This window comes from Dysidea avara, chromosome 10 (genome assembly GCF_963678975.1).
Source record: "Dysidea avara chromosome 10, odDysAvar1.4, whole genome shotgun sequence".
Classification (NCBI taxonomy): Eukaryota; Metazoa; Porifera; class Demospongiae; order Dictyoceratida; family Dysideidae; genus Dysidea; species Dysidea avara.
In genome coordinates this window covers 9,377,500-9,391,605 of record NC_089281.1, presented here as the reverse complement: position 1 = coordinate 9,391,605, position 14,106 = coordinate 9,377,500, and the positions used below count along the sequence as shown (strand labels likewise).

The 14,106-nt window shown below is 40.6% G+C and overlaps 1 protein-coding gene across 1 annotated transcript in view; it reads left to right on the top strand.

Moving 5' to 3' along the window:
- Positions 1-14,106, top strand: part of LOC136236250 (apoptosis-resistant E3 ubiquitin protein ligase 1-like) — a 44,027-nt gene that overhangs the window by 1,211 nt on the left and 28,710 nt on the right. Inside the window, exons 2-5 of the mRNA XM_066026376.1 lie at positions 13,250-13,588; positions 13,716-13,796; positions 13,843-13,895; positions 13,946-14,074. Coding sequence (XP_065882448.1) covers positions 13,250-13,588; positions 13,716-13,796; positions 13,843-13,895; positions 13,946-14,074 — 602 coding nt within the window. The remainder of the gene's footprint in view (positions 1-13,249; positions 13,589-13,715; positions 13,797-13,842; positions 13,896-13,945; positions 14,075-14,106) is intronic.

Below are 14,106 nucleotides of genomic sequence, written 5' to 3'. Positions count from 1 at the left end.
CCTCTGTTACTCTTTTCCAAGTATTGCTGCAATTGCTCCGTGTGTATTCTAATATATTAGAGCACGTGAATCCTTTGTAATTAAATGGTAGTGCAGTTGTTCCCCAAGAAATAAGTTTATGACTAATTGGCTTGCTTTTTCATCAAAAAGTTTGGTTGAAAAGCTGTAACAAACATTGTACAATTATCGGCCGCCCACGCAATTGATTGCCTTATCAATAAGCTTACAAGAAAACTACCTCAAATCAAGAAATTAGTAATCCACAATGATGTTTATCATGTTTAGCTGTTATACAATGAATATTTTAAAACTTGATTGAACTGAGATCAATCAATTACTGTGATATTTTAATAGCTAGCTATGTATCACAACAATGAAATTTCTATAATAAACTTGTCTAGGCTTCAATGTATAGTATCGGTATCGGCATCGGTATCGGCAAATAATTTCAGTACAAATACTCGTATCGGAAATATCGGTAAAAAGTGGTATCGGTCCATCTCTAGTATAAATTTGAGTATTTGTAATGGAACTTTAAATCTAGTGACTTGTGATCATTTTGCACAATTTGTTCAAAGTAGTGTCCCTAAGTTCATGCTTTACCTCCCTGTTATTTATGCCTCATTAGTTAGCATTAATAAAGCATTAAATTTGTATGGATAGTTATTGCTTGTCAAATATGCAATACGTAACAACTAGGTATTTACATTGGAAAGTGTTTTCATTTGTAATCAAACACTGCCCTGACAAGTATTTTCAATATATATTGTATTTAAATGCTAAAGGTAAGGGTGGGTGTTTCCAGACAAAATTTGCACATGAATTAGAAATTTGCTCATGGGTCACTCCATGTCAAATCACCGAGAAATTGTAGGGTCACCTCTCGGATTTCAACGAAACTTGGTGTGTTTGTGTTACCTATGGTGCTCATCACCCATACCAATTTTTACCCTCATACACCACATAGTTTCTGATTTATGACCACAAATATTTAGAATATTTCATGAAAAATTGGTCTGTCTTGCATTACAAAATTAACTGTAGCTCACCACTGTGTTAATATTTTAAAATAAAATTTTCAACAATTGAAGACTGTTAATTGAATCCATTAACTATGGGATATCAATGTAATAAAGGTACAAAAAAGCTCCATTAAAAACTTTAATCCTTAATATTTCAAAAAGTGCTGCTTCAAATTCTTTGAATTTTTTAGTAAATAATAATTAGGTTATGATCTTGTTGGTAGAATTTTTGTGGTGGGGCCACAATGGGTTCAAGAGATATAATTAAATATGTTGTGGTATGTAGTGGAATTTTGTAGTCTATTGTTGCAATATGGGAGTGTACACCTCTAATAACCACTGCTGATAAGGCCATGCCAACTTTGTCTTACACAATGAAGGTGTACAAGTACAGTGCAATCTCTGTTAGTGACCACCTGTATTGAAAGACCACCTAGCTTTGTGCTGCAATTTATATAGTTGGATTTACTGAATGGGTAATTCCATATCAGTTTTGCACATGGCCCCTCAGAATTGGACGAAATTGGTGTGTGGGTATCCCAGTGGTCAGATTTGTCTCTTCACCCATTGCTTGTATGGCTTCCCAGAAAGGCTTATTTAGTATTCTATTTTTGCTGTACTTATGATCATTCATAGCATCATACCTTGGGTGTTTAGAAAATGAATTGCACCACTTTAAAGCTCAAAGAAAAAGCTTTCATTTGGTATATTTAACAGCTTAATTTGATGAAGTTGATAATTGACCTTTACTCTACCAAAAAGTGCTGATTAGAATTTTTGTGGATGCTTGTCAGACATTCACCTATTAGTTGCAAAAGTTTCAGCTTGGGGTCTCTATGGGATTATGAGATAGATAGCTAGCGGTGTTTGCGGTATTATAGTAGATAACCCATGCAGTATTGCACACCTTGAAGCCCATTCTGCTGATTTAGGTTTGCAGACACATACGTAAGACTCTTTGATTCAACTGCAAGTTAATATAAATGTATGCATATATAAACAGGCTGTGACAAAGGCATGCAATACAAGTTTGTTACTGTGGTGATACAGTGCGATGCTGTTTGGTAGCAAAATATATTTTTGTCAGAGTACACACAACCACTTCTTGTCCTTGGGTCTACGAGAGTTATAATGTCATCCATTGGTATAGTGTGGATATTCTGGGGCTCTGGGTACTTGAATGTGTTCGATGGACCATGTGGATGCAGAAATGTCAGTTTCACTTCCTTAGTGTCACTGCAAACTTCAAGCACACAAGCTAACCACCAATTCTCTTCATGTAAACAAGTGACAAATCCAGCAAGCGATTCTGGTGAAGCTTCATTCTTTGCTAGAGCAACTTGCTCTTTCCTGAAAACATCAGATTATGAGTAAAATTTTTGTTTCCACTCTGCTATCTGAGATTGGCACAAAAGAGTGCAGTTTTCTGGTACCATGGATTGTACGTGAGAGTTGAAAGCATCGTCCCTGTTGTCTCGAGTAATCTTCATTGTTACAATACCAAAGTAAGTAGCAGGTATGTTGCTACATGCTCAATCGAACAACTGACGTGGTGTCAATAGCTGGTCATTGTACTGCCTTTGCAAGTTATATAAGCTGGCTGTATTTGAAAACTATACAGCTAAATAAATTGCAGTACAAAGTTTGTCTTTCAATACAAGTGGTCACTAATACAGGTTGCACTGTACTTGGATACCTTCATTGTGTAAGACAAAGTTGGCATGACCTTATCAGCAGTGGTTATTAGAGGTGTACACTCCCATATAGCAATAATAGACTACAAAATTCCACTACATACCACAACATATTTAATTATATCTCTTGAACCCATTGTGGCCCCACCACAAAAATTCTACCAACAACAGACCATAACCTAATTATTATTTACTAAAAAAATCAAAGAATTTGAAGCAGCACTTTTTGAAATATTAAGGATTAAAGTTTTTAATGGAGCCTTTTTGAACCTTAATTAAATTGATATCCCATAGTTAATGGATTACTTGAAAGATCAATTAACAGTCTATAATCGCTGAAAATTTTATTTTAAAATATTTACACAGTGGTGAGCTACAATTGATTTTGTAATGTAAGACGGACCAATTTTTCGTGAAATATTCTAAATATCTGTGGTCATAAATCAGAAACTATGTGGTGTATGAGGCTAAAAATTGGTATGGGTGATGAGCACCATAGGTACTACAAACACACCAAGTTTTGTCGAAATCTGAGAGGTGACCCTATGATTTCTCGGTGATTTAACATGGAATGATCCTCATTTCTCCTCAAGAGAAAACAGATTTTAGCATGCTTGGTGCCAAATTGTAGCCTGTGGACATAGGCTATTGGTGATATAAATTGTTGAGTGTGGGTGCTAGCTAGGAGAAAGAGCAGTCTTTGTTTGTAAGTTCAAAAATTTATGTGGATGGGGTTTCCGGACACCAGTAGTTGTACCTGGCATTGTTATGGTCGAAATACTGCATTCCATTGAGTGTCGTGCACTGATAGCGTTCTGATTGACTGGTTACTTTGTTTCTTATACATGTATGCTGTTCCAAGCTTTATTCAGATCTTGCGATGCTTTAAAAGATGTGGCATTTGATCTACTGCCTGGAAATCTGTATCAGCCCTTGCAGAATTGGCAATGTGGCCCAGCAGATCCTTGCTGCAGGCTGCTCTAGGGTGGTGTTTGTGTTAATTGTACACAAGTTAACACGATGCAGGTTGGATTCCATTTGTACTATCTGACTATCTCTAAATCGTATCCATTCACTGTATAGTGTGAATGATGATTTGTGCTGCCTATGCTCAATTAGAATTACAAACGATTTCCTCAGTCTTGCTTATAGATAGTTTTTTCACACAAAAATATTTTACGTGCAAAAGCAAATCATGATGGTTCTCAGCAATCCTTAAAGCTATCAAAACAAGTATTTTATAGCAGCACACAAGTAGGGTACTGTACTTGAGTACTCAACCATAACCTGATTGGTTTCCAATCGATTCTTCAGTAGCGGATTATAAATGAAGTGTCCGGAATGTGCAGCCCCCTTACTTACCTTATGCCTTGTGTATGTAATGTACAGTATTTGACTTCAAAGTCTGCTGGCTGTTACAACAATAGGGATGCCACAGAGGAACAATCCCAAAGCAAACAACGCATAAAGTTCAGGCACTCAGTATAGTATACGGGACAAACATTGGAATCCCCATGCTGATAAAGGTGGGAATTGGTCAATCAATGTGCTGCCTGTTGGTCAGCAGCTGATGGAATTCTGTTTCAGTAAATGGTCTGATAAATGTTTGCACTGGCAGTTTGTCAAAACATCTCTGTGTTTTCTTTTTCTATGATATTTTGCACAACTTACTAGGCAACATCCATATAGTCCCGGCCACTACTAGCCCCACTATAAATTCTGTAATGTCTGTCGCTGGTTATATGCCTTGATATTTCTCCGTTCATATGTATAGATCTGTTTGGAGGAAGCTCTAGGACAGCGGCGTGCGCGGAATACTTATGAGTGTGTACATAGTTACCAATCTGCATTAATCTGGCAGTAATTATCACCTGCATTATCACCCGCGAAAATCACTGAGCTATCAACACCTCCATGATAGCATTGTACTCCCCCTTGTATGTCATTCTATTTATCTATCTAACTAGCTATCCACTGCGTGTTTGGGGGTAATTTGGAGTACACCTGAGTGGACTCCTCGGTCCAAAAGAACTCTGTTCCTATACCCCCAAACCAATGGACACTCTTAACTTCATTCTTGGTATCGCTTCCTGCATTTTGGTTGGTGGTGGGGTGCATGTGAGCGTACAAGTACCTTGCTCTATCCCCCATGTGTCCCCCCCCCCCCCCTTTTTTTTGTCTATCATTTAGCTATTACTGTTAATATTACTATTTCTTTTTTTTACATATCAATATTTTTACATTTGAAAAGCTAGTTATTAGCTACTATTGTTGGTTTTTATCTTGTTATGTTGTGACTGAGGAGGGGGAGGTTGCTAGTGTGCTGGAGATTGCAGCCAGATGTTCTCTTGGGGTCCTTATGTACACCAGGAAGACAGAGCTACTCCATCTGCCCATTTTTCCTGATAACGGAATTTTCTATGCATGCTTGAACGGCGGAAGTCGCTGCTCCAATTTGAAAGCTGTGTCCGGCAAAGCTGTCCTGTGGAAGGCCTAGAGATGGGAGAGCCTGTCTAATTCTGGCGGTGAATGCTGACTTAGTGAGAGGTTTCCCGTTCTTGAAAAGGAAAAATGGGCCAGGTTTTGTTCCTCGTGTGGCCATGTACTGTAAGCAGGCGGTTATGGGGGCATAAGGACCATCCGGTTTTCCCAATTTAAACGTCCACTCCTTTTCCCAATTGGTCTATCTTTGATTTCTTGAGATGTACTTTAAGCGTTTGTGGATCCTCCGAGCAGTCTATTGCCACTTCCCCCCATGCAAGATGTTGAGTAATGTCGAAGGAAGTCGTTGTGGTCAATGAGATTTCTCCAACTCTGAAGAAGCCGAAAAAACATACTGTGGCTGCTGCCCAGAGCATTACAATGTCGTTGTCCTTATTGTATGGAGTCTAGTGTTCTTTAATTCTGTGTAGTATGGATGGGGTAATGGGCAGGTGAATCTTCACCTTGTCTGAGCTGTTTGCGTGTACTCTCTGAATGCCTGCCTGGACCAGGAGGAGGTGTGGCATTGAAAAAAATTTGCATGGTTCTGGTAGACCCATTGTTATTTGCATGTGCCTTATAGCCGATAGGTATACCTTAATAGTCTGAGGCGCCAATTTGTCACGAGATAGATGTGTTGTAAAATAGCATAGTAGTGACTCCAAAACTGGGAATGGTGTTATATAATGTGCAAAATTGTCGCAGGGCTGACTGGTAGGTCTTTCATGTCGAAGCTGATATTCCCTGCTCACAAAGGAATTGAACTTCTTGGTCCAGCGATGTGATGTCCAGTCTAGTTGAGGGTCCAGTAGCCACTGTAAAAGAGAAGGGGGAACATATGATGGGTGTGTGTCTGCATGCGGTAAGTTAGTGTGAAATTCTCTAAGTTGATTCCTAGATAAATAGTCAGCCGAGGTGTTTGATATTCCTGGGATATGTGATGCAGAGAGCTCGAAAAGTGTGCTTCAGTGAAGAAAAGAATTCTTAGCATGTGCATCAGGTAATCGTCCCTGCTATATCTGCTGTTCAAAATGCACACCACAGCTTTGTTATCACAGTGTGCTGTTACTGTGCTCCTTTTCCATTTATGCCCCCAGATCATTGCTGCAACCAGAATTGGGGCCAGCTCTTTAATAGCAATTTGTAGGTTAATTGAGTTCGTGTCCCATGGGAGTTGGAACCGGCTTGAGCCTGATCAGGTGCCGCAGCCCAAGGATCCAGATGCATCTGACGTCAGAGCTATTCTCTTTGAACTACTTTTTGGAATTATCCCTGTTCCATTCCAGTGTGGCACAAACAGTCGCCACCATTCCAGGTCTCCTTATTGAGACGTCTGTGATGGTAAGGTTTCTTGGTGCCATGAACGAGGGTTATAATGTTGCGAAGGAATGATCTACCTTGTGGAATGACTGTACATGCGTGCGATAATGCTCCTAGAAGTGATTCAAGTTCTTTCCTTGTACAAGAGTCGCCCTTGCTGGGTGTCCAGGTGGATAGCAGGGCCTTCAGCCTTTCCAGTTTGTTGTCTGGCAGGCGAAGCTCTTGGCGGACAGTGTCTATAGTTATGCCAAGGAATTCTATGGTGGAGCTGGGTCCGGCTTGTTTCTCCATTGCCAGGGGTATGCCCAGGTCTCTGCATACTGATTGTAGGATATGGAGGTTTTGCGCGCACTGTTCTGAATCCGGGAGGCCTAGCACTACGAAGTCGTCAAGGTAAGGCCACTCCAAATAAGACTGTAGTTTCCCGTCCTGATGTTTTCGTTATTTGGTGCGGGCGGGAGGCTTATTATCATTATTCATTATTAAAGATGTGACTGCTCTATTACAGTATCTCGATCTTGAGAGGATTTCAAGGTCACAAAAATGGCTTCTTTGCAAGCTAGCATCCACCAAAACCGTGTTTCATTGTGCTTTTTAGCAATGCAAAATAAAAGGCTCCATAAGAAGTTTCCAGAAGGCAGCACAGAAAGTGGCTTTGGAACAATAATGACATGCAATGTGGGTGCCCAGACGTGATGCGGGCGGAGGACAGGAAACTGCACTCTCATTTGGAGTGGCCTAATGGTACATGAATTCAACTCCTTGCTTTGCTATGCACCACTTTAGTGCATCCGCTGGGGCTGATCTTAAGCCAAACGAAAGCATTCCGTCCACGTAGATGTTTTCCCTCCTCCTTTTAATTCTTAAGAAGTGGCGGTCGCATAGGGCTACTGGTACCAGGCGGTATGCTGACTTAATGTCTAGTTTGGCAAGAGAGCTACGGCACAGTGCTACCGCTTGCCTAGCAACCTCTTCTAAAGTTATATACTTCAGTGAGCACAGCTTTGTGTCAATTGTGCTGTTGACAGAGGCTCCTTCTGGGAATGATAAGTCTGCGATTAGACGCCATTTATCTGGCTGGTGCTTCTTTGGGATGACGCCTAAGCGATTAATATGAACCACTGGGGCTGTGTGTAGAGCAAAGGGTCCCAGGAAATTACCCTGGCGAAGTTCTTTCTGCACGTACTCGTCGATTACTTCTGGATGTTTTTGCGTTGAGTGCACGTTGCTTTTTGCTGCTTTAAGGGGATCGGTGAGCTTGATGGAAAAGGCTCCAATGTGGAAGCCGTATTGAATCCCTTGAAGGATGTTCTTGAAGAAGTCTTTGTAGAAAGGTGGTTGCTCCATGACTTGATGTTCAGGGGAGTTCTTATACTTGCCAGACGAGGGTCGACGCTGGTACTTGGTTCCGTCGGCTCTGAGGCGTGCTGTAGGTTTAGCAGGTCACTTGTGTACTTGTATGTGCTGTCTGCACCTGGGTGGGGGATATGATGGAGCTGTAATTCTCACCTAGCATTTACAGATATTCACTATATCAATATAGTTATACATGTAATAGTTATACTTATCTACTGTTGTTAAACCGCACCGGGTAGGTGGGTGATCACATCCTTTAAGGACGGAATTATTGTTAGCACTAAGCAATGCACTCTGCATCATTTTTTATTTGTTTTAAAGGGAATTAGCTGTGTACCTACTTTGTTTTTAGTTCACATAATAAGAATTGGATATAATTTGAGCTTCTGACAAGAGTAAATGTGTGTTCCGGAGTACAGTGTTTAAGTCTCGTTAACTGCTGTTAATTATAACATGTGATCATTGAAAACAAAAAAAAAATGACATGTGTTAATAAAGCCTAGAATTGCCAGTTATAGTAATGACGCCCAGTGACTGCGGTCACTGGTTCAGTATCCCCTTTCTCTCTTGGTCCTCTTCTTGCTGTGTCCGTAACTTGTGAAAGTGTTTAGGGCATTTATGGTTATTGGGACATTCAGAGTAGGAGTGCTGGCATAGCATCCTGAGCAATTATGTCTGAATTTGCAAGGGTCGTAGGTGCACCTTTTCCCCTTATGGTCATTGTACAGTATACAGATCAGGGTAGCAGATCATCTTTGGGTAGTTGTGGGGGAAGTCGAGCTGCAGTTAAGTAAGGTTCTGGTTGCCTGAGCGATGCTGGGCATTGCGGAGCAAGGTGTGTCTCACTTAGACAGATGCTGCAGCGTGTAATAGCCCTGGATCTTCCAGTAAATATCTTGTTGTACAGATCTCCATCCTTTCTGCCCCAATTCAATGATTTGGCATTAGCTGCCTTCCTTCTAAAGCAGGTGTCGTACTGGACCCAGGCATCTCCGACGAAGGATTGATGGGCATTGATGATGGTCTTTTGATAAGCCAGGAAATGGTTCATCTTATGTGGATGAGCGGAGCATAACACAGATACCAGTGAGGCATAGCAGTCTAGCCATACTAGTATATTGTTAACTGGTCGGTGTCATGAACCTTTAGGTTGATGACTTCCATAGCAGTGGGCTTCGGGTTCTTCTGGCTCCCAACTACCCTGGATCAGCTCTGCCATGTCTATGTATTCCAGGTTCTGGATCTTTTTAACAATCTTGGCTGGGATGTCTTGTAGATATGGGGGAAGGGTTACACTTGTATCTGGGAATGTTGGTTGATTGTTGAGTAGTGATAGACGAGGGACTGAATAGGATGAGTGTGATGTGGAGGAAGCAATTTGCCCAAAAGTTGGGATTGACTGCAATAAGGTGGGTGTGACAGTTGTTCCCCATTCTGTAATGAATATATAATGTAGTATGCAATAGAGGTTGGTGGTAGCAGTTCGAGCAATTTTATTTGCATGTCTGCTTGGATTAGGGCTACTGAGAGGGGAACAGATCGTAGCCTTAATTATTTATTTATTTGTTTATTTTTATGTCTGTAAGTAAACTCCTGTTTAACTTTGTGAGGTTAAGGGTGTAGGGGGAATTATCTTGTAGTGATTTATTTATTTTTTAAAAACCTTGTGGATACCTGAGGTATGGATTGAGTATGACCAATAGCTTATAAGTTTTAGTTTATTTGTTATAATTATATCCCGTTACGAGGGTGATATCATTGTTATTACACGAGGCGGAGCCGAGGACGAGTGTAATAACAATGATATCATCCGAGTATATGGGATATAACTATTTTATATCCCAGTGCACGGGAGTGCGTAGAAGTTTACGGATAGTAAATTAAGTTCCAGTTTGAGTTCCTGTCACTGTGTTCAAGGTTTCGTCCGAATTGTGTGGAGATTCTACTTCATAGCTACAAGAGAGACCTTGCATACTGCCTACAAACTGTAGTGAAGGGTGGTGTTACGAAGCAGTGGTTCCAGGTACAATTCACCTTCGTCAGAAGTTGGTATGGTGGTGTCGCGTGGTGTGCAAGAGAAAAAAAAAGACCAACAAGTGGCTACCGTAGTCCGAGATAGAACAATAAAGCTAGAGGAAGTTAGTTCTTCACCACAGTGACCATTGGGAGCGATTGCTGGAGCAGACTGTTCTTGACATTTGTTCAACTATCGTATTGGTAACTTGTAGTGTTACTGTGTAAAGGATTAACAGTTTTCTTGTAAGATTTAGCTGGTTTTAGTGCTGTATTGGTGTGTTTTGTATCAATATTTCCTTATTTGGCTCTTTGTTCCATTGGTAAAAAATACCATTCACGGTTATTATGATGTCACGAATGAGACTGAGTGGCTCCGCAACAGGGTGATTAGTTAGTTATCACTGGGTGATAACTAATATATCGTACAGTAGCAGTGCCGCTCTGTCTAGCTGTATGGTAGTTATAACCCAGTGCAGCGCTTTGATACTCCCACGCACTGGGATTTAAATTTATTTATTATTTTTTGGTTTTCTTTTATTAGACCTCACCATTATTCATGATATAAATCATATAGATTGTTAGCTTGACTTTTTAGTTAGTGGTTATTCAGCTGGCTTCTGTTGATATGTTGCTTGACTTTGTGGTCATGCTGAGCATAGGGAGCGTAGAACCCAGCTTGAGCTCTTCCTTTTATATTTCTATATATACTTGCCTTTGCTTGTCATCACAGCTGTACATTGCGTATAAGTTTAGCTTGAATTCCTTTTTATTTTATATAGATGACACTTGCTTGACCTCACTGTTACTCTGAGTGTAGGTTGCGTAGATTGCTAGCTTGACACTATGTCCTTGCTTGACGTTGCGGTTATTCCAGGAGCGTAGATTGTGTAGAAGCTTAAGCTTAAACTTTAGCAAATGATTGAATGACTTATCTCTGATGACGCTTGCTTTGCCCCACTTGCAGATTGTGGGAGGGGGCAGCATAGATGACACTTGCTTTACCTCACTGTTACTCTTGAGTGTAGGTTGCGTAGAATGCTAGCTTGACTCTATGTCCTTGCTTGGCATCACAGTTATTCCAGGAGAGTAGATTGCGTAGACGCTTAAGCTTAAACTTTAGCAAGTGATTAAATGAACAATCTCTGATGATGCTTGCTTCGCCCCGCTTGCAGATTGTGGAAGGGGGGCACCTTAGTTTCTTTTATTGTTATCCTATTTTTTGGTCATTCAGTAAGCATGTATTGCGTAGGGCTTTTGGTACTCTGGCTTATGGCTAAGGTGCAGTTGTTGATAGAGTTCTATGAGTGTGTGGGGTGTGCTCAACAAATATTTGCTAATACCAGATAAAAATATTGGGCTTAATGTAGGTTTACTTGCCATTATGTTGTGCTTCTATTAGAATGGGATTGATTACATAGTCTGATATTTCCAGAGTTCTCCTTGACTAAGGTGTCTATAATTAGATTGCCTGGACTTCAGTAGGCAATTGGTCTTCACTATTGAAGTGATTTAACACATGGCTTCACCTACAGGGGTGTCTATTTGGATCCTCATGTGAAGAAACAGCACCTTTTAGGGGGCACACTGTGTCATTCTAAGGGCACAGACTAATCTGCATGCAGAACAATACCGTAGCTGACCCATGAAGAGTGTAGCTATGCTGACATATTAACGTGTGTGAAGGTGTATGCGGTGGATAGAACACACAGGCGGCGAAGCGTCATAGATGAGGTGGACATTGTTCCTTTTGACAATTTTATTCTTATTTCCAGCCTTAGGGAACCTTTGCAAAAGTGGGGGGGGGGGGGGGGAACTCGACGTGGCGGAATGCACTAGCAGATCCGCCGAAATGAACAACGTGACCTGGCCGCCTGGTTGTTCCATAATAACAGGTAACTCGCTAAGATTTCCCACTGTGGTGGAAGGGGTGTTGGATGATGACGACTCGATGGCTAACGATGAGCTCACGCAGGTAGAAGTGGTGGGTTGAAATTCCTCGCTTTGCTTTTGAAGACTTATCACGAGCTCCTTTATCCACTCCTCCTGTTCCGCCAAAAATACAACGTCGCCTTTGTCCACCATAGACTCCAAAACGCTAAGAGAAGTTCCTTTAAGCTGCTACCACTTATTCTGAGTCAGCAAAGTGCGACTGCAGAATGTGCTAGTAGATCCGCCGAAATGAGCAACGTGACTTGGCCGCCTGGTTGTTCCATAATATCAGGTAACTCACTAAGATTTCCCGCTGTGGTGGAAGGGGTGTTGGATGATGACGACTCGATGGCTGACGATGAGCTCACGCAGGTATAGAAGTGGTGGGTTGCGATTTTGCTTTTGAAGACTTGTCACGAGCTCCTTTATCCACTCCTCCTGTTCTGCTGAAAATGCAACATCACCTTTGTCCGCCATTACGACTTACAATAGACTCCGATAAGAGAAGTTCCTTTAAGCTGCTACCACTTATTCTGAGTCAGCAAAGTGCGATTGCGCCTGCGCTTGGCAGTGATACGTAGATGAGTGGTGGCCGCTGCAATTGGCCTCCTCCATTAACTCCGGTTAATTGTGTTAACCTTCATTATCGGTGTTCACATGTTTGTGAACCCACCATTCCGTATTGTCAAGAGTTCATATTATATATACTGAGGAGAGTGTCATACTCTCATATACCCCTGTAGAAGGGCGTATCGTGAAGTTATGATGTAGCACATCTTAGTTCACCCGTTTTTCTGTGTATAATTTGTGATGTCATTAGTTGAACATGGTATCGATTGAACGCATGCCTAACAACGTCGCTAGCAACCACATTAACTCCATCTCTAAGAGTTTCTCACCGCACTACAATCGTTCCTTTGTGGGTTAAGACCACTTTGTAGGCATTTCTTGCTAAGACATTCGCGAATACGGCTATCCTGAGCGTCAGGAGTGTGAAATGGTGCTAACGATTCTTGCACTTTTACAGCTGCCCGTATGTCACAAACCACAACATCTTGTCATTACATCATAACTTCACGATACGCCCTTCTACAGGGGTATATGAGAGTAGGACACTCTCCTCAGTATATATATATATAATTTATATATATATATATATATATATTATGAACTCTTGATATTGTATACTGGGTCTAACGAAAGTTGCTACTTACTTTAGATTACACTTATTTCTTTTGATGTTTAGACTTATTAGATAACCTGTTATATCACATATTTTCTATTTTGTTTTGTGTTAATTTTGTGTACACGTCATATATAGTGTATGTATGTATGTATGTATGTATGTATGTACGTACGTACAGGGAAGCACTGTTATGCCTTTTAGTGCTTTGATGCTCAGACAATAATTGTAATCTATATAATCTCTAGGTATCTTTTCACTACATTCACTAGTTGAAAAGGGAAGTGATCCCCAAAATATGGACTATTTGTCACATGCACAAAGAGATAAACTGGAGCTAGCACTACCCAAGTTGAAACTGTTGATTTGGCTAGACAAAAAAGGATTATACGATTTCCAACACATATTAGGTGATAAAGGCTACACAGACTTACATTCACTAGCTGAGATGGACATTAAAGCTGTTATGCTGTTAGCATTGCATATTAAAAACTTTCATCAGCATCAAAAGTTTCTTCAAGCACTTGATGAATTACGTCAAGAAGCTAAAGCTGATCTAAACTTTGATGGTAGTACTTCTCAAACAGGTATTGGCATGCAATCATAGTCTTTTGTGTATATGTATACTGTTGTAACTTGCATATGTGTAGCTGTCTAGTATTTTAATTGCATGTGATCATTTGCCATTCGATCATGTTGTTTTGTCTATTTCAGGTGTATTGTGGAGCATCTTAAAAGTAATTCTGTGGGTGATTATGGGAATTCTGGTGTGCTTGTTTATTGCTGTAGTTATAGGTAAGGAGTACACAAATAGGTACGTTATATCCTTGGTATATTATAGTTGGAGTGTTTATTGGACTATTTGTACTTTCACTAATTGATGCATTTGGAATGGTAGGTTATAATCCGTTGTCAATTAACTGGATAATGGATTAATCTTTTAGTGGTTAAATGGCAAAACTAGTAGTGTCGCACAGTACAGACCAACTTTTTTCAAGTGGCTATCAAAAGCCTTCAAATTATTACGCAGGAACAGTGCAGTTTACCGATCCTCGCTACCTCATCATCCAAAGGTTTGTACACTTAAAGAACATGTGACCATATT